The 22475-nt window shown below is 35.5% G+C and overlaps 2 protein-coding genes across 3 annotated transcripts; one reads left to right on the plus strand and one right to left on the minus strand.

Moving 5' to 3' along the window:
• Positions 1-250: 250 nt before the first annotated feature.
• Positions 251-4183, plus strand: LOC136810131 (uncharacterized). Of its 2 annotated transcripts, none has more exons than XM_067066697.1 (6): positions 251-530; positions 1179-1352; positions 2301-2547; positions 2988-3050; positions 3226-3528; positions 3799-4183. In XM_067066697.1, the coding sequence occupies exons 1-6, from the start codon at positions 396-398 to the stop codon at positions 3879-3881; spliced, it is 1005 nt and encodes a 334-aa protein (XP_066922798.1). In that variant the 5' UTR covers positions 251-395; the 3' UTR covers positions 3882-4183. The 2 variants fall into 2 exon arrangements, with proteins under 2 accessions (XP_066922798.1, XP_066922799.1); XM_067066698.1 differs by having other exon boundaries at positions 2988-3038.
• A 16363-nt stretch (positions 4184-20546) lies between these two features.
• LOC136810130 (ATP-dependent DNA helicase PIF2-like) lies at positions 20547-21251 on the minus strand. The gene has a single exon (XM_067066695.1). The coding sequence runs from the start codon at positions 21249-21251 to the stop codon at positions 20547-20549; it is 705 nt and encodes a 234-aa protein (XP_066922796.1).
• Between the last annotated feature and the right edge of the window lie 1224 nt (positions 21252-22475).

The following is a 22475-nucleotide window of genomic DNA, read 5'->3' on the forward strand; positions in this document are numbered from 1 at the left end:
GTGGTGGAAAACCCCTGGTTCTACACCAGCCAAAAAAGCTTGGCTTTAATAGGGTTAAAAGGTAAATGAAAATGTGATGAAAATGTGTTGAGTTTTAATTTATCTTCATAGAGATGTATACAATTTTTTGGGGCAATTTTTTTTGTAGTAGTTAATTTTTGCGGTTTCCCCTTTTAAATCGTCTTACTACTACACTATGATAATTAATTCTTCCCAGTGCAATAATATTGGTCTTCCTTTTTAGATTATTGGGAAGAATACTCATCATAGATTTTATAAAAGAGGTGTCAGAAACAGATGATGTCAACTCACTTTTTCAATTTGAGAAAAAGCTTCTGGAAAGCAAAGCCTATGCCAAAAATTGCTTCCCTTATGTTTTGGGGCTTGTAGATTTCATGTTGTCATACAAGACAGCTGACATGGATGTTATAAATACAGTTTTGTATGGGCGAAATAAACCGATAACATCACAACTTGACCCTCGGGTCATTAAAAAAAATTATACATTCCTGATGCTGGTCATGCAAAAGGTAAACTTCTAAAGTTCTTCAGCACAAATCAAGAGGCTTCATTTGTTCTAATTTTATTTACCGAAACCTGTTAAGTGTACCTTAATCGGAGAGATTTTAGCGCTAATTGGTGAATCAGAAAAATGTTGATATTCTTTTATTAATTTTACCAAATCACTATTTCAGAAATTTAGAGTAGATTAATTTTAGCGAAAAGAAAATGTAGTAGTTTTAGACTGAATCATGTAATATTTTTTGCTTTTGGAAAATTTAGCGCTGTCTTTTATCAAGACTAATTAAGGCCGGGGCAAACCAGTCCAACATGATTTTCCAATGTTGGATGAAGCGAAAATCAAGGCCGGGGCAAACCGATCCAACATTTCATCCAACATGACTTGGAAAAAAATGAAAATTCAAAAAATAAAGAAGAAAGTACCCCCAAACCAATCCAACACAAAAAATTACACAATTCAATGAGAGAGTTTCTTTGATCTCGCCGCAAATGTTGGATGAAATGTTTGATGGCGATCAAACTTCAGAAAAAAGGCATGTTGGATGAAATGTTGGATCAGTTTGCCCCAGCCTTTAGACTGAAATGCTAAAATTTCTCTGATTAAAGTATCAGATTTAGTTTTAGAAGAGATACTTAAAACAGTTATTCAAATTTAGATCCTTTACGATACGGGACACAATGATGAGGAGACAGTCACTGTTCTCGATGATTATTTTAAGAAGGCTATGACCCATTACAATCTATCAACAAAAACAACAACAACAGTGACGAAAAGACTAACATTGAAAGATCTGGAAGATTTTCTTTTAGCTGCTGCTAACAATGACTCAGTAAGAAAACTTTCTATGTCGTAAAATGAATGTCCAATCAAAGATCTATTTTGTCCATGATTCTATCAAAAATAATTGTCCAGCCCTATATCTCACACCCCTTCCTAAACCTGACACCCCTTTTTATTTGACAGCTAATGACAATTGAATCCTTTTGAATCTCCATTGAAAAGAGAAGCAGCTAAATCCTGAGTTGATGCAGCTCTTCTTGATTTAAATCTATCTATGTATATATCTCATACTCTGACTTTCTGGACTTTGTTTTCTACCTTTTTCTATTTTCTTTCTGAAAATCTTACCTGTTATTCAACCAATTAACCAATCATATCGTTGCACTGACTGGGATTCGAACCCACATTAAAGAAAGTGTGCCATACTGGAAGGCAGGCACGATATCCATTCGGCCACCTTCGCATGGCAGAAAAGCTTAATTAGGAAATATTATAATGAACAGGCAACTCACTGTAATAAGAATGAAACTCACCCTACCCGTTGCCCCTATTTGACCCGATTTTTGAAGAAATATTTTTTGCAGCCTATTTGTCGATTTTGGCCAAAAACAGCCTGAAAAGAGGTTTTTTGGAATTTTCTCAAAATTGGTTCATCGGTTTTATAGATTTTTTGCTCAATGATGGTCATTTAGATACCCTAAAATATGATGGAACAAAATTTTTGCGGCTTTTTGGGAATGTCTGGAGGTCCTATCATTAGTTTTTTTTCTTGAGTATCATCGTGGGTAAAAAAAGGCTTAAATACTTGTTTGTGAAAAATTCTTTCCGGCGTAAAATGACAGTTTTTGCCTTATGAATAATCCTTTTATAATGAGACAATTGTGTTTAAAGATATTTTTTGTTCATTAATTTGTTCCTTCATTCTTATGGCCTCAAAGGTTAATTTCATTTTATAATCAAGTAGCTCCATAAAAGTATCACTTGTTATTATTGATAGGCTTTAAATTGGTTGAGATTGGGAATGTCAAATGGTTGTGGATGTCTAAGGGTGCTGAAATTTAATCTAAAAGAGGTCCTCTCCTGTATGACGGACCAAACCACCAGCTTTATCGACCTGAAAGACGTAATTTCCAAGCACGGGTGCGTCAAAAATACATTGAAGTACAGGATCGGAGATCGCCAGCCGACTTGTTTTCATGTGAAGCTTTCGGGTTTAAATCCTGAAGTTGCCAAAACTATAACAGGTATTTTAACCTCTTATCGTAGCCATTTTCATTGTTATATTCATTTTCTTATTATTGAATTCTTTCAACAAGACATTAGCGATCATCAAATTTTCGTATCTACAAATATTTTAACTAATACAAAGGCTTAATTTCTTTGTTTTTACCTTTGACGTTGCATCCCAAAGTTATGAAAAACAATTATTACAAGCAAAGACCACCCCCCCCCCCAAAAAAAAGATAAGATCAACGCACAGGCTCTTTTATTCAAATTATTGGTGAAAACCAACAAGTTATCAAGCTTTCTTTCCTGTAAACCCCAGATTTAAATACCAAAAGCTTCAGCGGGTCTGATTTCTTCTCACCAATTATGGTAGCTAAGTGTTGCGTGATATCTATCGTGGGTCAATTGTGTATGCAAAAATATTACCTCATGACTCTTATTTCTATTTCTCATGTAGATGCTTGCACTAACGGTGACAGTAAAATAGATGAAGGTGTTGAGTTTCATCGTGAGTCCATTTGTAAGTTAAACATCATCTAAACAGTATTAATTTGAGTGAAAAACAAAAATAGTTTACACCATCAACTTTCCTTTACTATACAGACTAACAGCAGATTCTTTTCTATCTTTTAAGGTTTTATTTTCTTATAAAATTTCACAGCATGGTAAAAAAATTAAATTGTTATCCTTTTTAGTAAAAGAACCGCAAGAATTGAAAGAAGCTGGGTTAATCAAACCAGGCAAAGTTGGGCACAGTCGAGCACATGGAACACGGGAAGTCGATTCCAATAAGGAAAATCGGGACGTCGATTCCAATAAGGAAACACAAGACGTCGATTCCAATAAGGAAACACAAGACGTCGATTCCAATAAGGAAACACACGACGTCGAGTCAGATGAGGATACACAGGAAATTGAGTCAGATGAGGAAACACAGGAAGAGCCAGAAGCCAAAAAGCAAAGTCAAAGTCAACCAACAAAACGGAAAAGACAGACTGGTAAATTCTTTGGAGTATTTTTTAACTCTCTGGATGAGAATTTGATATAACAGCTCTACATTATTCCTAAGAAACGTACAATAAGTAACTCGCCAATTGACTCTCGAAAGCAGCATTTTGGTGTCATAACCGCGAAATTGAATTCCGCGAAAATTTCTTCCCTTAAGGTACCAAATTTCGAGCGTCTTCACAAAATGCGCAATTGTTATGCTAAGCCATCTGACTATCAGCAGAATAGTTAATCTAATATTTGATTTTATATTCTTATAGAAACGGAAAAATTGACAGACCCTATTTCAAAGCACTATTTACCTTCCGGTAAACGTACAAAGTCTTCAACTCATTCTAAATGACATTACCAATCACTTTGATGTGAAACTGTGGCGGCACTCTTGATGTTCAGGTTTAGTAAGAGTTTTCAACTTGAATTTCTTAACAATTTTTATTGACAAAGTACAAAGTTTTATTGTACATACTTTTTCGAAAATTCATATGTGCGTTCGTCTCATTCAACTCGTTTTTTGCGAGGACCTTTATCATTTGGGAATAATTTTTACTTTTTAGTTTAGTGTACTAAAAGGCGAGACCAATTTAATTTATTGTTCTACGGGCAGATGGTAAAACAAATATGGGTCGGTCGGTCGGGATAATAAAAATAATAATTTCGAATTCAAGTGTTGGTGAAAAAAATACTAAAGAAAAATTTCTCCCTGTTTTTCCCCTTGCTTTCGATTACCGAAAATCTTAGTCTAAATGTCTAAGACGTTGATTAACTGGGTTAATTGATTGATAAATTGGAGTCGGTAAATATTCGTTCAGAAGTTAGATAATTCTTTCTTTTTTCAAAAATTAACAAAAGTGGTATTTTAAAATTAAAATGCCTGTATTATTATTTTTTTCTTTCTGGCAAAAACAGGGTCGGTCGGGCCCGTAGAACAATAAATTAAATTGGTCTCGCCTAACTGCATTTTGTTATTTTTTTTAAATAGTCATGGTGTCGTGTTCTAGCTTGACCCAGCTTCTTTCGTTTGCCTGGACGCGACTTCTTGCGGTTCATGCGTTTTATACTCTTTTCATCGGGACGGGCATCTTCCCTACTTTTGACATAATTAATCATTTTTGTTGCTTTGCTGCTATTTAGCTTTAATATGTGTTAAGAGGAATTTGCTCGCTCATGTGTCATTGTTTTACCTTCTTTTTGAAAGAGGTACTTTATTTCATTTAGATATCCATTTTTATGTCATTTTGATTTTGTTTTTAAAAGAAGCATTTTATATAGTTTCAATATTTCATTTTGTTTTAAAAGAGACATCTTAAATCGTTTAGGATCCATATTTTATGTTTTTATTACAAAGGTATTCTACCTCCATTAGAATTTTTTTAAATTAACACCAATTCTTGACTCAGGGCTAGAGTGGCTAAGGATTTCAGAATTTCAACCTAAAATATGATTACACCGGGAACACCATCCACTTTCATTGTTTTTATTTGCGAAAAATGTAAGCAAATTGCTACAGAAGCAAGTGTAGCAATTGTGGCTGAAAAGTTTTCTTGCACTAAATCTTTCAGAAAGTGCACCAGTCTGTTCATAGGTTCGCCTCCATCAACCAAAGGAGCTAAAAGAAAAATACAAGAATTTTTGCCAGGTTGATTTTGAAAAATTTCATAATTATAAATTGCTTTAAAATGCCACTTTTAAAGGGAAGAAAATTTTTGCGGTTTAGGGTTGTCAACTGCAAAAATTTTTTTTTTTGAACAACACATTCATTTTCCAGCAAAAAATTCTATATTACTGCTCACCCGCAGTATAATGTCAAAAAATAAACAACTTTGAAAGTTTTGGCATTTTATGCCTAAAATATCTCAAAACTTGCTTTAAATACCTCTAGTATACATTTTGTTGCCAAGAAATGCCTCTTTTCAGGGAAACCTTTACGGGTAGAGACAAAACGCTGAACGGCGGAACGACGGAATGCCGGAACCGGAATAGCTGTTCCGGCCGGAATAGCTATTCCGCGGAATAATGATTTTTTTTATATTTTTATTCCGCGGAAAGAAGTAACGAAGGTGACATCGCTGAAAAATTTCTGTTAAGCACGGCTAGAAGTTGGTCCAGTGGTTTAAAGCATTGGTTTCACGCATTAGGGATCCCCGGATCGAAGCGGGCCAAAGTCACATTTAAGATTTTTATCCAGGTTTTGATGTTTCATGTTTTTTTGGGTGCAGATTCCGAAAAAATAGGTCTGAAGTCCTGAAAAGTTGACGGAAGGGCGCTATGAGACCGTAAAGGACCCGTACGGGACCGTGAATGACCCCCTCCCCTAGCGCCGGACTGGGTAGGTCTCACGACTTGAAACTTTCTGGAGACGTCAAGCATATCGAAGGGAGGGGAGCATGCCAAATTTCATCACTCCACTGTTACCGGTCGTCGGGCTACGGGCCGCGCAAGGTACGCTGCAGGACGTCCCCGTACGGACAATTGCCGGGTCGTACGGCGTTTTTAGCCGGTCAAATTTTCCGTGAGGTATAATTAATCTAGTTCTATCTTAGTTATATCTAAGGGAAACACTCAAACATAAAATCCCAAACAACACCCCGGGAAAGGTGTATTAGAATGACTTCACAAGCGAGTGCACGAGTGCATTCCTTTATATACCATACGAAAAACAGCCAATAAGCGCAGGTAGCCGATTGCTGATTTTGGTTGATTATGGGTGGTAATGGGTGATTATGGATGATTATGTATATAGATATACCCTCAGGGGTGATAAAAGAGAAAGATTATTATTATAATAAAAAATCATATTCCGCGGATTATAAAAAATAAAAAAAAACATAAAAAAACCATATTCCGCGGAATAGCTATTCCGGCCGGAACAGCTATTCCGGTTCCGGCATTCCGTCGTTCCGCCGTTCAGCGTTTTGTCTCTACCCAACCTTTACCAACTCGCTTATAAAAATGTGTAGGAATCTATATTTTTTTGTTATTGTTGTTACATATTTTATTTTCGAAAGAGGTATCTTATATCGTTAAGCCAGCGTGTTGTTTTAGAACAACTTTTTTTATTTTGTTAGGCGAGACCAATTTAATTTATTGTTCTACGGGCAGATGGTAAAACAAATATGGGTCGGTCGATCGGGATAATAAAAATAATAATTTCGAATTCAAGGGTCGGTAAAAAAAATACTAAAGAAAAGTTTCTCCCTGTTTTTACCCTTGCTTTTGATTACCGAAAATCTAAGTCTAAATGTCTAAGACGTTGATTAACTGGGTTAATTGATTGATAAATTAGAGTCAGTAAATATTCGTTCAGAAGTAATACTTTCATAATACTTTCTTTTTTCAAAAGTGGTATTTTAGAATTAAATGCCTACATTATTATTTTTTTCTTTCTGGCTAAAACAGGGTCGGTCGGGCCCGTAGAACAATAAATTAAATTGGTCTCGCCTTAATACTATTAATTTTTGAGATACTTAGGAGACGGTTTTTTCGAATAAGGTATACATTTGTAAAAAGAACTTGTGTTGTAACAGATTATTTATTTTTAAGAGATTTATGTATTTGACATTTTAAAAGGACATTATTTGTTTATATTTAAAAAAGAGATTTATGTATTTGACATTTTAAAAGGACATTATTTGTCTATATTTAAAAAAGAGATTTATGTATTTGAAATTTTAAAAAAAAGATACGGATTTGTTCTATATCGAAACTGTCAAAATATTTTTATTTGCTCTCGCCACAATTATCGTACTTTATTTGAACTAACTTTCGCGGTTCTGACCGTTTTCCTAGAGTCCCCATAAAGGTTTTGATTTGATTGAGCCACAGCGATCACATATTGAATTTTAAAACATAGAATCACGTGAATCAAGTCTTTCCTGAGATATTTTTCTTGAGTTTAGAAATTGAAATTAACCACTATCTCATTTTCATCATAGCTTATTTTCTTTCCTTTTCAAAATCATGCTTCGAAAATCGTTATTTTTGCGTTTAACCGCCCATAAATGAAAAGGTTAGAAAATATTAAACACCTAAAGCCCGGGCAACGATGTAAAAATAATAGATAACCAACTTGCCTTGATTCTCGAAAAACATCCATGTTACGGTTGTAAAAATATTAATGACATTTTGCATCGTAAAAAGTGCAATTAAATAAAAACTTGCTTCATTTGCAACCTTCTATTGGACAAAATCGATCACGTGATGTAAATCTTTCCAAAATTTGGGTTAGAAAAAGTGTACTTTCCTATTAGTATGTGGGAATTAGGGTTTTACCTTGAAAAAAAATTATATCGCGAGGTATGGTTGATTATTTTTTACACCTTTCACTCCCAGGCGTCCCCAACATCCGCACTCATAGTTTTCGCATAGGTGGTGCTTCAGCTGCCTTGGCCGATGGTGCTTCTGATGCTCTTATCAGAGTAATGGGTAGGTGGTCTAGTGATTGTTACAATTGCTACATAAGGGTTTCCGACAATCAAATTTCTCGTTTTCAATTGGACCTTAACTCAGCACGCGTTTGCCGGGCTTGGAATTCTAACTCTTAAGGGACCCGTGGTCAACTTCTTACTAATGTGACTTTCAATGAGTTATCGTGTGTATATATAGTTTTTATAGTACATGACATTAATTTTGTTATCGTGTGTATATAGTGTTTATAGTACATGACATTAATTTTGTCATTTTAAATCATCGACAAAAATGGCAGATTTTGGGGGTTTTCGGGCAATTTCTCGGGCCCAAGTGAACCAAAATTGACAAATAACCCCATTTTCGTCATCTACTCTTTCATGTCTTTCCAATTTATTTTTGAAGTCTTTTTGAAAATCATGTTCTAGGGGTTTTGTACTGAAAAATGACGTCATGGGAAATTGGCCCAAAAAGGGTCCAAAACTTATCCAATTGATTGCGCTTTTTTTCTGGTGCATCTATGACCCCAAAGGGACCTCTGTGCCAAATTTTAGCCTCATACTATTTTTTACAAGGTTAAGGCCTTTTTTGAGCTAATTCTCACATACTTGTATCATGCAACCTTCATGCACTTTTCATACGTGAGATATCGCAGTTCAAATCACACATATATTTTTCAGATAACAGCTTTTTATGAGCGTTTATTTATCCAGATGAAGCTTAAGTGGTATCAGGCCGATCCGCTGTCAATTTGTCCAAAGATTGGTACCTTTATTTTTTAATAAAAAATCCAAAATCTGCAGTAAATGGCAATTCAAATTTTCTATCAATTCAGTGGATGTCAAAAAGTGTGTCGAAATCGAGCTAAAAACATAACACGCACTGCACACACAGCTCTTTAATAGAGTATATACTCTGACAGGCCAATCTCGCACTTATTTTTACCATATGTGTAGATATGTAAACATCCGTAAATCTACCATATGTGTAGATATGTAAAAATCCATAAATCTACCATATTGGTAGTTACGGTAAATACTATCCAGACAATCTAAAAAGAACGACAAATAACTATTAAAAAGCGACAAAAAGAACGACAAACCTTAACCCTAATTATCAAAGAACGACATATTTCAAACCCTAAACCTAACTATCAAAGAACGAAACAAAAAGAACGATGACAAACCTTAACCCTAACTATCCAAAGAACGACATATTTCAAACCCTAACCCTAACTATCAAAGAACGAAACGACATATTTTGCCCTCCACAACCCCGACTGTACCACCCCTAGCGATTCATTCCTTTTTGTTCATCACGCTATTTAACTACATGTGGTGTTAACATTACGCATGCGCATAAGTCTTTATGTTAAGCATTTACCGTATCTACACATATGGTAGATTTACGATATCTACACATATGGTAGATTTACGATATCTACACATATGGTAGATTTACGGATGTTTACATATCTACACATATGGTAGAAATAAGTGTGAGAATGTGTTGACTCTGAATATATTCATTTCAATAGGAAAACAATGGTTGCTCTCTTGGGAAGTGCCTTCTAGAGGTAGTTGGTTAATCTATTATTTTTACATCGTTGGCCCGGGTATACCTAGAAATTATAAACATATACGGTTTGGACTGAAAAACTGCTGAAATTTATTCCTACCAAAACTTAACTTGACAGTTTGTAACAGAAAAATAACAATTTATTTAAAATTAATTGCTGAATCCGCATGAAGTCTTGTACTAAAAAGCTGTAATTACCGTATGATAAAAAAAGAATACAAAAAAATAGCGTTGGAACGAGATACGGTAAAGTCCAAAGTTCAAGAAACAAAACATAGAAAGATAGAAACATCATGAATATTTTCTGGTGAATAACTCCGCTACATGAAGCAACAAAAGCCCCTGCGGCGCAACATTTTTTTATGAAGATATATAGAAAAATTGAAAAAAGTAACTCAATTTCGGGCAACTTATAATTATATTTTTTAGGGAAAAAATTCTTTAGGAATAAAACATGTCGAACTTTTATCTAGAGGAAAAGAATTCGGATTTCTCATTTTTTGAAGTCACCAGAAAATTCTCCTGGGGCGGGCCACATAATGTAGGTTTTTTTTTTTGTAAAATTTTGAGAAAATTGTAATTCGCAAGTTATCATATCAAACCGAATAAAGCGAAACTTAATTTCCGCGAAAATTAGTTCTAATCAAATTTCAAAGATATCTTGCCGTCGTGTGCGTGTCTATTACGTCAAGTTGGTTTTCATTGTTCCAGGACTCGATCGCAAATCAGGAATTCTGACGTAGAGTGCTTTTTGTTATATTTATTTTTGCAATATTTTTTTACTTTTTCTTAATTATATGTATCTTAGTTTGAAACAATTAATTTTATTGCCTTGACAATAAAAAGATTATCTTACTTAAGGGAAAATATTTTTGTAGTTCTTGCCGAACTTGCCGCGAAGATTATCATATGTGAAGCACCCTACACAACGTTCCGAAATTCACCGATACGTACATTCAATCCGCAAAAAATTCTTCCCGCCTTTATCGATAATAGCGAGGTTACGCAAGGAGCTATTTATGACCTTAGCCGCTTATGATCCAACCTGTACATAATTTGTCTCAGCAAAACTTGTAAACAAAAATATACGTACAGGCTGGATCACACGCGCAAAATAACGAAAAAACAACCAAAATCACCAACGGATGGCATCACTTGGCAAAATCCAGACCTCTGACGAAAATATAAATCATACCAATCAATGTACCGAATTTAGATGTATAAAAGATAATGACAAGTTGAGAATTAAATGCCATAAATGCCTACGAGCGCAGCATTATGCATGTACCGGACTACCGCCATACCAATTAAATATGTTCCTGAATAAAGGTTATCGAAAATATGTATGCGTTACCTGCTGTCCCTCACCACCAGAACTCACGAAAAAAGTTCACGAACAAGCAAATAGAATCAATAGCTATACGCACAACCGAAAAGGAATTGTAGCTTGCGGAGGCATCGATAAAGTGAAGAGCGATTGAGGGAAAGAAAAAGAATTGAACAACGTGGTCAAGGATTTACGAATTAAAACACAACCCACTTATGTCTTTCGTATCGGAAGAACACAAGATACAAGACCAATCAAAGTAGTATTTAAAGATGGTCATGAGAAATATAAATTTATGACAAAATTGACTGAATTGAAAAATCATCAAAAATATCACGGACGACATGACGAAAATGGAAAGAGAGTTCGTAAAAGAATGGAAGAAGAAAGCAGACGAGAGAAACCTAATAGAGTCCAATATTGATTATGTGTGGAGAGTGCGAGGAAGTCCACGTGAAGGACTTTACCTTAAAAAGATATTTAAACTAAAATTATTGTAAACCAAAATCAGCGAGAGGCCCTGTGCTTATACCTGTAATTCGATACAATAATATAAATTATAAAGATTGTTTCGTAGAGGTCAATAGACCGGTGAAATATTATATAAATAAAGGGAATACGCAAGAATAAAGGGATAGGGAATAAGGCCTATGGGAATATGGGGAATACGGGAATATGGGATAAGGAATATGGGCATAAAGGGGATATGAATCATGGGAATATGGGAATCTGGGGATAAGAATATGGACTAAGGAATACGGTAATAAAGGGCTATGGGGGGGAAATAAGGGAAAGGGGAATACTGGGATAAAGGGAATAAGGGCATATGGGCGGATCAATGGAAAAGAAATGGGACTAAGGGAAGATGGGGATACGGGAATAAAGGGATATGGGAAATGGAAAGGAAATATGGGGGAATAAGGGATACGGGATAACGGGAATCTGGGGAAAAAGGAAACGGGAATATGGGAATATGGGAATACGGGCTATGGAATATGGGGAATATGGGGAATAGGGAATAAGGGATAGGGAATTATGGCATAGGGAATACGGGAATACAGGGAATAGGGAATGGGAATAAAGGAAATATGGGAATAAGGAATACGGGGATAAAGGGAAATGGGATAAGGGAATACGGAAAGGGGTATATGGACTATGGGGATAACGGGAAGAAGGGAATAAGGGAATAGGAATATGGGAGAATATGGGAATAAAGGGAATATGGGATAGGGAAATGGGAATATGGGATAGTTCTGGGGATAAAGGGAATAAGGGGAATAGGGGATATGGGAATAAGGGAATATGGGAAATGGATAACGGGACTATGGGAAATGGGGAATAGGAATAAAGGGAAGAGGCAATACGGGGATAAAGTAATAGGGAATGGGGACTAAGGGAATATGTGGAATAGGGAATATGGGAATAAGGGGATGAGGGAATACGGGAAGATGGGAAGAATGGGGAATAGGGAAGAGGGATAAGGGGAATAAGGAATAAGGGAATATGGGAATAAGGGAATTAGGGGCATAGGGGAATAAGGGATAGGGAATAAGGGAATAGGGAATAACGGGGAAAATGGGGAATCCGGGAATAAAGGGATATGGGAATCGGGAATGAGCCATGATAGGAAATTGTATAAGTAATTCTCCTTCCGTCTCGGCCGTTAGATGAGACGACACTGGTTCTACATTCGCATTTACTACCGTACCGGGCGCACCCCCGAGAGTAGAGTGTTGTTTGACACAATCAAAAGCCCCTTGGAATAGTCAAGGGGCAACTTTTGACTGATTTAATCTCAAATAACAAAAATTGCACTCAAGAAAAAGAAGACCAATCAAAACTCGAAAAATCGTAAATTTAATGTTTTGTGACGTCATTTGGGTCCTAAATGACGTCATTGAAAGGGTAATAAATGTTTTACTTGACGAATAATTTAATTTACCGAAAGATTCTGTCGCTGATTTCCGTCAATGAGGGGTCAACCATTGCGTAAAATCCTTCGCAAACTTTAGATATTCTATTTTTATTAGGTTCTGATGACGTATCGGGCCAAAGATGCCGGATTATATTTATTTTTCGAAAGTCCTTTATACCCACTCTTACCTTTCCCAACTTATTCTCTATTAAATTCCCGATCCAATGAGGGGTCAACCATCTCTTAACTCCTTTCCAATCTCGAGATATCGCCTTGTTGAGTTTCTTAGCTATCTTCCGTAAAAGCCCGGGCTATAAAATATACGGTCTATCACGTTGCTATGTGAACGGATTTAAAGAAAAATGGCGGATTCCCGATATAAACAAAACACAAGGAACAAAAATTAGAAAAAGTTTATTTTCCCAATTTTTCCCTCCCGATTTAAACCATTTTACTTTTTATATAGACATATAATGATTAATAACTGAATACTTTAAAAGGAAGAAGCTAAGCTGGAAGGCCAAAATCATTTAGACAGAAAACATGAATTTAGGGAGGGCAAAAAATTGGTAGGGTAAAAAATGAAAATATCAGCCGCTCAATATTAAAGGAACCCAAAGAAATTGAAGATAGGATAATGTCAATATTTTTATAATGAGGTTTAATGTTAATTGAACAGGTGCTATTGATAAATTTAATGTGTATAAATCTGAATGAAATTAGATATGATGGTGTCAATAACTATAACCTTTTCCTATTTACAACATAATAAAAATGATGGAAAATAAAGTGAAAGTGTATTTTTAATTTTGCTTATCATTGTTCTAGAGTTCTTGGTTAAACAACAACATTGTGATAAGGAAAAAGTCTAATATATAGTCATTGTCAATGATATTCAACCATACGTTTCAGATAATGTACACTATTGTACGTACCAAATATTCATTGTTGCTGCTTCTTCTTGCGCAGCACAGCCCGCAAGCAAAGTAAAGTATCAAAGAGAAACGTATAAGGCTGCAATCACAAATATCTTCAGTTTGCGTCCCGTGGGTTAAAAAATGGAGTCGGGTCTCGAAAAAGGTCGGTCTAAAACGAGTCGGGATCGGTTGGTTTAAAAACGTGAGTCAGGTCGGCGGTTTAAAAATGAGGTGGTTGTCGGTAAAAGTGAGTCGGTCTAAAACCGTGAGTCGGTCGGGTCTGGTCGCTACAAAGTGAGGCGGTGGGCGGTCTACAAGTGAGGGCCGGTCGGTCATTCTACAAAGAGAGAGAGGCGGTCGAATCGGTCTAAACAAAGTGAAGCGCGGTTGTCTACAAAGTGAGGTTCGCGGGTTGGTTACTACAAAGTGAGGCGGTCGGTCCGGTCCAAAATGAGGCGTCGGTCGGTCGGTCGGAGTCGGTCCGCCGTGGAAAGAACATATTTTGTGATTGCCGCCTACAAAACAACCAAATTACTTGATGTATTACCAGGCAGCAAAATATGCCACTCTCAATTGTTTCCATTGGTCGGTCTTTGGTCTTTGTTCATTTTGTTAAGATGGTTGGTTGCAATAAGCCCCATATGCCATAATAATTTCTGAAGAACAACTGTACAAATCCATAACAAAATGTTCTCTATTCAAGAAACAGGATATCATGACCATTAGACCATTCCCTATCCATGTACAAACGATGGCAACCAGTGACCAGAGCAGAGACCAGATAATCATATTAAAAACCAAAGAGCTTCTTGCTTCTATCTGGTTTTATTTACTTTTACGAAAATTACCAGTAAATTAGAATTTTGAAAACGGAGATACGCTTCCGAACCGGGCGACGTTTCCCGATCGGCAAGGAACCGTAGGCATGTTTTCCGTGACGTGTCTCGAAAGAAACGTACTCCGCCTCAAAAAAAAACTCTACTGTTTTTCCCGCTCGGAGCTCGATTTAAAAAGAAACTTGGAAAAAAAATCCATAATGGCCCCCCCACAGCTCAATACGAATTAGACTTTTAGTATATAGACTAGCCGTCACCCGGCGTCGCACCCGCCGAGTAGAGTGTTGTTGAACACATCAAAAGCCCTTTGGATAGTGACAGTATTATTACTGAAACGCTGATAAATAATTGAGATATAAAAAAAGTTGCTTACGATTCTCCGTGAATGTATCATTTTACAATTTTGTGTCTTGTTCAGTCTTGTTATCCAGCCCATCACAGAAAAGATCATGTGTTGCGACATATTCTGAAAAGATAACAAATGAGTAAAATTAAAAAGCGCAGATAACATGAGTGAGCAGTAGATATAATAATGCAAGGGGGTTTTATCCATTTAAAACTTCTATATATTAGGAATTTTAAACAAAACAAAAGCGCACCACAATCAGAAAATATATGCGTACCTGGTCAAAATAGTGACATGGAGTACACAACATCACAAAGTCCAAGGCAACCAACTTTTCATAATACATTATATATTTAGTTTTGCTATGAAAAAGATGACATTGATTGATATGTTGAGCATTCATCAATAACAGAAAAAAGTTTGTAAATGATAACATTCCGTCACTTGAAAAGCTATGATTGAATCTCCTTAATGTTTAGAATTCGGTATTTTGCTGAAAGACTTAAAATAATTTTTGGATCATTTCAATTGTCACTACCACAATATTGTCGAAATAATATCGAAATCGTATGTTGACGTGTATTATTCAGGGAAGTCTTCAAAGAACATTTGTTACAATTTGTAATAGAACTAAAGGGAAAAAGTCAAATTAAGTCTGCATCTGTATAATTGTGGAAATGTATACTGTTTATAATATTTCAAATTAAATTTAAATTCCTGTGTTAACATTGCACAAAATCAAATAACGACATTCTTATGCCTACGAATTGAAAGTGTAAAGGTATAAACTTTTCATAGAGGGATCAGTATCTGTATAAAAATCTGTAAATTCAGTTGTAAGAAAAATGTCACTATCTTGCTGTCTATGTTGATCTCGTGAGCTGAGTGAAGATAATAGAGGAATGTCAATATAGAATCGAGACAATTTAAAACATTCCTTATTGGAATGTGTTCTTTTTCATCTGGAGAGACGCTTTCACTGAGAAGTAAAACCTTCAACTTCAATGTTTGGATAATCTTACTAAGGTAATAACTTAAAATAAATAATTCATAATTTGCCAACGGGCACATGTCTATATAAAAATCTATAAACAGTTGCAAACTTTTTCACACGCTAAGGTTAATAAGAGACTGATGGGCATAGTTTTTTTACTGTCTCACTGTTTGTATTACAGCACTTGTAAGTATGAGATAAATCACTGCCACAGAAAGCAAGAGTTTACATCTATGTAGTAAACTTTAATAGAAAAGGCTAAGTAATTGAATAGTAACTTAGGAGACGCTTTTCCTGAAAAATAAAACTTTCAAACGCGAATTCGGGTAATGTTACTAAGGAAATAACTTAAAATAAATAATTCATAATTTGCCAACGGGCACATATGTCTATGAAAGTCAATAATGGGAGTCATAAACTTTTTCACACGATATCATTAAAACACTGGTTAGTATAGTTTAGTCACTGACACGTTTAAGATGAAACACTGGCTGTATCATAATACTTGTAAGTATGAGATAATCACTGTCACAGAACACTGTCTATAAACTGAGGAGTTGATTTCAAGGACGCTTTGAAGACATGCATAGGTAATGGTGAAAAAATGATTGAAATAATATATTGATACCCTAAATTGCATTAAAATGGAGAGCATTCTAGATAAGTGTATTTTTGTTTTAGTGACAAAAAGGAAGGTAGATCTATTTTTTTGTAGGTATGAGATAAACCACGTTCACAGAAAACTCATGTAAGAATATAAGGGTCTTATTTAGAGAGAAAAAGGTAATTATTTGGACAGACAAAAATCTTCTTTAAAAAATCAACCTATGATGGGGGAAGGTAGAACCATCATAGGTTGACCCCGGTGGAACGCTCTCCATTCATGCTTATATAAAAATTTTTTTGTATCTATTTTATTAGTAACTTTTGGCACGAATGGTACCACTGGTTTCTTCTTCTCATCTTTCTTCTTCTCCTCTTTCTTTCTTGTCCATGACTCCACAAACCCCCGTTTATCATGCCCATTGTTCCCCTTCCAAAATTCCCACGACTTTAAAGTGCATGGCCCACCGTATTTAACTCTATATTTCGTGTATTCTTCAAATGATTTCAATGCTTTAATTCGTAACTGTTCTTTATTAATTTTTTTCTGTTCTTTTTTATTTTTAGGATCATTAATAACATTTATCTGTACCGGGTTTCTCAAATCATAAATTTCAGTCTTCAATGCTTCATTTTCTATTTCCAACCCCTTCCTCAATAATTTTTCTTTGTCTAACTGTTGTTTTAAATTAATAATCTCAACCTTGAGCTCCTCCTCTGCTTCCAGACTGGATTTAGCCTCCATCTCTATATCGTTTTCTGCGTTGCTGGGTGTGTCCGTCATTTTGTTAGTATTAGATTGTTAGTATTTTTAATATCTGTAAAGTTTATTGAATTGAATTATCTGTTAATAATAGATACAATGTGTCGATGAAAACAAATTTGAGATAAAACACATAGAACTATTGGAAAAGACATCATCGCAAAATTTTCTTGAGCTTTCATCAACACACTGTAGATCTTAGGTGTTCAGTTTGTGCATGTCAGTTATCAAATCGGGCGATGCCCAAAATGATGTATGAATATGTCAAGTTTGAAAAAAATCAAGAATTTGTGTTATTCTACATACCCCAAGAAAGATAAAGCGTGAATATTTATCTTTCAAGAGGTTGGACACTAAAATCAAATTCAATATTTTGCATGTCGCTAAAATTGTTGGTGAAATGAACAAAGGCTGGAGGCCGGTAGTAAAACTTCAGACATTATGACGTTTATTACTACTGGTAGTAAAATACCAGAAGAGATGGGACCCTGAAGTAAATATGAAAAAATGTTAGACCGTTGGTAGTAAAGTTTGGTAAAATTTTTGCTACCATTTGTAACTTTTTTTTTAAATTTTTGGGATGACTTTTTCTGAAAAACTCAGAAAAGCTTTATATTTTGAAAAAAAGTTTTGTTTTCGCAAGTTTTTGCTGCAAACATTAACGTTAAATAAACCGGAAAATAAAAAATAAAATATAAAAAATACACATCAACTCAAAACATTATTTCAGCATTAATTGAGAAATGTGTCACAAAACTTTTAGTTTTTTTTTGTAAAATCGGTTCAAAAAGCAACCAAAAATAGATAGATAGTCTGTATGTGTAAATGCCCCAAAATCTTTTACTGCCTGGCTCCTAAAGTTCCTCTTCCAAGAATTTGGGTGGTGGTATGCAAAAACTTTAAAAATGTGTTTACTACTCATAGATGTCTAAGATTTTACTACCGACCTTAGCATAAAATAGTTTAACCTTGGCTTTCAGTTGGCATTTTTAAGGAATAATTACATATCCTTTAAAAATGACTAACAGGGTACACCACGTGAAGGATGAGCCATAGGATTTTTGTACCCCACCCTAAAAACAAACAACCAACATTTAGGGTACAAAGCTGCTTTAAACTGCATTATTGGCATCAAAAAACGATTCAACTAAATCAAAAAAATCTCAAAAAATTCAAAAAATTTAACCATCTCTTCAAAAAACTTCAAAATAGTATCAATCTTTTGAAACAAACACTATCAACATGTTCCAAAGATTTGCAGCTATACGCCACAACACTATGAAAACACTATCAACATTCATAGTGGAAACTCTTAAAACCTTCAAAATGAGTATAATCATCTTTGAAACAAACACTATCAACATGTTTCAAAGATTTGCAGCTATAAGCCACAACACTATGAAAACACTATCAACATTCATAGTGGAAACTCTTAAAAACTTCAAAATGAGTATAATCATCTTTGAAACAAAACACTATCAACATGTTTCAAAGATTTGCAGCTATACGCCACAACACTATGAAAACACTATCAACATTCATAGTGGAAACTCTTAAAAACTTCAAATTGAGTAAAATCATCTGTGAAACAAACACTATCAGCATGTTTCAAAGATTTGCAGCTATAAAACTACAACACTATGAAAACATTATCAACATTCATAGTGCAAAACTCAGCACAAAATAAAAAAACAATGCAGTACAGTATATGACTTCTGTACAAATTTAATGTCATGATTCAAAAAAAAGTAGGAGTCATTAGGATAAAGAAAACATTAATATTTTTATTATTCAAATTAATATTGGATCTTTACTTTTGATTTGCAACTTTCATATCAATTGTGTTTTAATGAGAATTTAATTTATATTAAACAATAGCATACACATACACATCTGCAAGTTCCACATTGTTATGGGTCAAGGAAATATACATTATAATAGATAATGTAGCTTTTGTAGTAAAATTTAAAAATCGAAATAAATAAGCAACGACATTGATTTGGGATGTGTTCAATTCAATACCTTTTGTCAACCATTCTAGTCAACATCATGAGTTAAATATTCAAAATGGAAATATAGAAAATTGAAATTTTGTCATATTCAGAGTTGCATGTAAATTGTAAATGAACAAACGTGTCAAAATAAATTTTTGTCAAAGGAACATGAAATTAAATTTGTGCAGCAGGTCAGTAAGCAGCTTTGATTTGAATTTAACACAATAGATAGATAACAATCAAACAATCTCAAACAATCAAACTAATTGGACTTCAATGAAAGGGCCAAAAATAATTATAATTTAAATTTTAAAATTTTCAAGGATGTCTAATTTTCACTTTATAAACTGTCTTGGTTAACTTTTGATAATATGAAATGTTCAGTTGTTTGACCCTTTCATCAAAGTTAATTCTTAATAATGAACAAATGAACCCATTAAACAACTATAAAATCTGTCGGTAAACAATATTCTTTGTAAAAGAAGTTTGACCAACTTTTCCCTGATGATTAGTGTCTTTGATATATATCTTGACACTCTCAAATGATCTTGCCCGGGAAAAAGCCACATAAAGTTGACCATGACTAAAGCAAGGCTTTTCAAGAAGTATACCTACTTTATCATATGTTTGGCCTTGACTTTTGTTTATGGTCACGGCATAAGAGAGAGTCTCAAAGGAAATTGAGTCCTCTTGAATGAAAAAGGCAAACCAGTATCATTTGGGTCGAGAGCCACCCTAGGAATAAAGTGTCTATCTCCCTGATGTGCACCAGAAATGATCTCACATTCAATAATATTTTGGTGCAAATTTCTAACAATCATTCGGGTACCATTGCACAAACCTTCCTGCATGGAAAGGTTTCTTAAAAGCATTACTATGGCACCTACCTTTACATTCAGGCGATGTCGAGGCATGCCTGATGGAGTCAAGAGTCAAGCTGTGTAAAAACTCTTGAGGATAACGATCAATTTCATCCTGGTCATCTGAGATGACTGAGTCAAAACTGAAATAAGTTGTTGTTTCCCCTGGTAATCTTTCTAAAACACCATCATTTATTTGAAAAGAGTCAAGATTAGTGGGTGTGAGAATTGCTCGTTTAGAAAAATCAACATCCAAATTCCCAAAAATACTGTTGATCAAATCAGCCTGTGAAGGAACGACACAGTGATTTGGGACCTCAATGCAGCCTTGATACGGGTCATCTGGCTTTATAGGTAACTGAGCTCCCCCAAGACGCAACAAAAAATTAGCAAATTCTTGTTCACCCTCAGCAGCCCTCATATTTCTGCGCAAGTAGTGGATTTGCACATGATGCCAAAGGCGGGAACGTTTTAGGCAAGACTCGATAATTTGAGCAGCACACCCCCACGTCTAACAATTGGAAGTGTTTGACGAAAGTCTCCACCTAGAAGAATTACTTTGCCGGCAAAAGGAACATTACTATTGCATATATCTCGGAGCATGAGATCGATAGCTTCAAATGCAAATTTTGGTATCATACTGGCCTCGTCAATAACAAACAAATCACGTCTACGCAGATAACGCGCATGTGCACTATTTGCAGTTACATTACAGGTAGAATTATCCAGAATGGGGACTGGTAGTTTGAAAAGGGAATGCATGGTCTTACCTTTATCTAGTAGGATTGCAGCTATGCCAGTCCAGGCACACGTAGCAATCTTCTTGTTCATCCCCAACAATTCCCGGATGAGAAAGTTGTAAGTGAAAGTTTTTCCCGTACCCCCTGGACCATCTAAAAAGAATACATTTGGATGTGCACTATCATTGTTTACCACAGCATTGATAACTGCTTGGCAGACTGTTTGTTGATCAGCATTCAGTTGAGGTCGTAACAAATTTGCTTGTTGTCTCATTTCGTCGAGATTAAGATCATCATCTTCAGGCAATGCTTCTTCTAACATTGGCAACCCAAAGTCAGCAAGATGCTTACCGAATTGCTGAAGATGCCTTTCAATACGTTGAAGTACCATATTTTGGGCGATAGCTTCTTGATGATTTCTCAAGAAGTCGTGCATCATGTCGAGGTGAAAGCGCTCCCAGATTTCTGGAGGATTATTGACCTCTCCATGGATCAAAATCATACAAAAAACCTTACGGATTTTACTGGCAGTACCATACTGTGTGCTACATTCTCCATAGTTGTGATCCAAAGGTTATCATCTTGCAAAAGCCCACGTGCAATACATGCCTCTCTAAAGGATGGATGAAGAACACCATCGAACGTTCTAAGTTCCTCAAATGATGTTGCTCCAGCCACATGAAGCAGTAAAACTCTTAAATAAAATCGCTCACCCTCTCTTACCGAAGCATTATACATGCGACTTACTAACTTTACATTTCTTCGACGTATCTTCCATTTCTTTGTTCGAGCATCAAAGACATAATGGTATGGAATGTCTGTGTAAAGTTTATCGTGTGCACCTGGATCTGTTCGATTCAGTTCAAACCATGCAGTAAGCTTTGTGTTTTTGCGGTCTGCTCTCTCTCCAAAGCATTTGCTTCATCACCTTCCTCTAAAATATACCATTTGCTCATTCGGGAGATGCAAATCAAGCCGGATGACAGTATGGGTGGAATCATGGAGGTTGTAACCAAAAATACGCCATGCTGCCTCAGGGGCTGAAACATAGCGGGCATCAATAAACTGCTTTATTTCATCGTGTTCAATTTCTTCCACTATTTCAATGCGTGCTTGATCATGACCCTTGTATATGTACTTAAATAAATACTGGATGGCTTTAATAGAGGTACATGCTTCAACATTGATGTGACAGTTGTACTTCTTGGAAGCCCAGGGATTATATGGGACAACCCACCTGTTATCCAACTCCATATTGCGAACAGTGACAGTACGACCATCTTCTCGCCGCTCGCTTGTAAATTGGATAACCGTTATTTGCCATAATGGTTTCATCGCTGAATTCCTTAGGATACTCTTTACTACAATGACCGTCTTCCATACATGGCGAGTTGGGATTGATGGCACCACATGGACCATGAATCATCGTTGCTTTGATGGTTTCATACAATTCGGGATCCTCATTGATATCTGGGATCTCGGCACAGATCAAACTGTCAATGTCTTCAGGGGAACGTATTTTGTCACCATCCTCAAGAGTAATCAACATATGAGCGTGGGGTAGGCCACGCTTTTGAAATTCAATTACATGAACAGAAACTTTACCTTTACCAAAGATACCTTTAGTTAGAATGTCGTTTTTAAGTGCCTTCAACTTTGC

The sequence above is a fragment of the Clytia hemisphaerica genome, unplaced genomic scaffold (assembly GCF_902728285.1).
Source record: "Clytia hemisphaerica strain Z4C2 unplaced genomic scaffold, Clytia hemisphaerica genome assembly, whole genome shotgun sequence".
NCBI lineage: Eukaryota > Metazoa > Cnidaria > Hydrozoa > Leptothecata > Clytiidae > Clytia > Clytia hemisphaerica.

Bases quoted from the DNA above. Each gene is read 5' to 3' on its own strand.
- LOC136810130 (XM_067066695.1), bottom strand. From the start codon at position 21,251: ATGCACGACTTCTTGAGAAATCATCAAGAAGCTATCGCCCAAAATATG.
- LOC136810131 (XM_067066697.1), top strand. From the start codon at position 396: ATGTTGTCATACAAGACAGCTGACATGGATGTTATAAATACAGTTTTG. The intron at 531-1,178 runs GTAAACTTCTAA...ATTCAAATTTAG, and splicing joins TGATGCTGGTCATGCAAAAG to ATCCTTTACGATACGGGACA. The intron at 3,529-3,798 runs GTAAATTCTTTG...ATATTCTTATAG, and splicing joins AAAACGGAAAAGACAGACTG to AAACGGAAAAATTGACAGAC.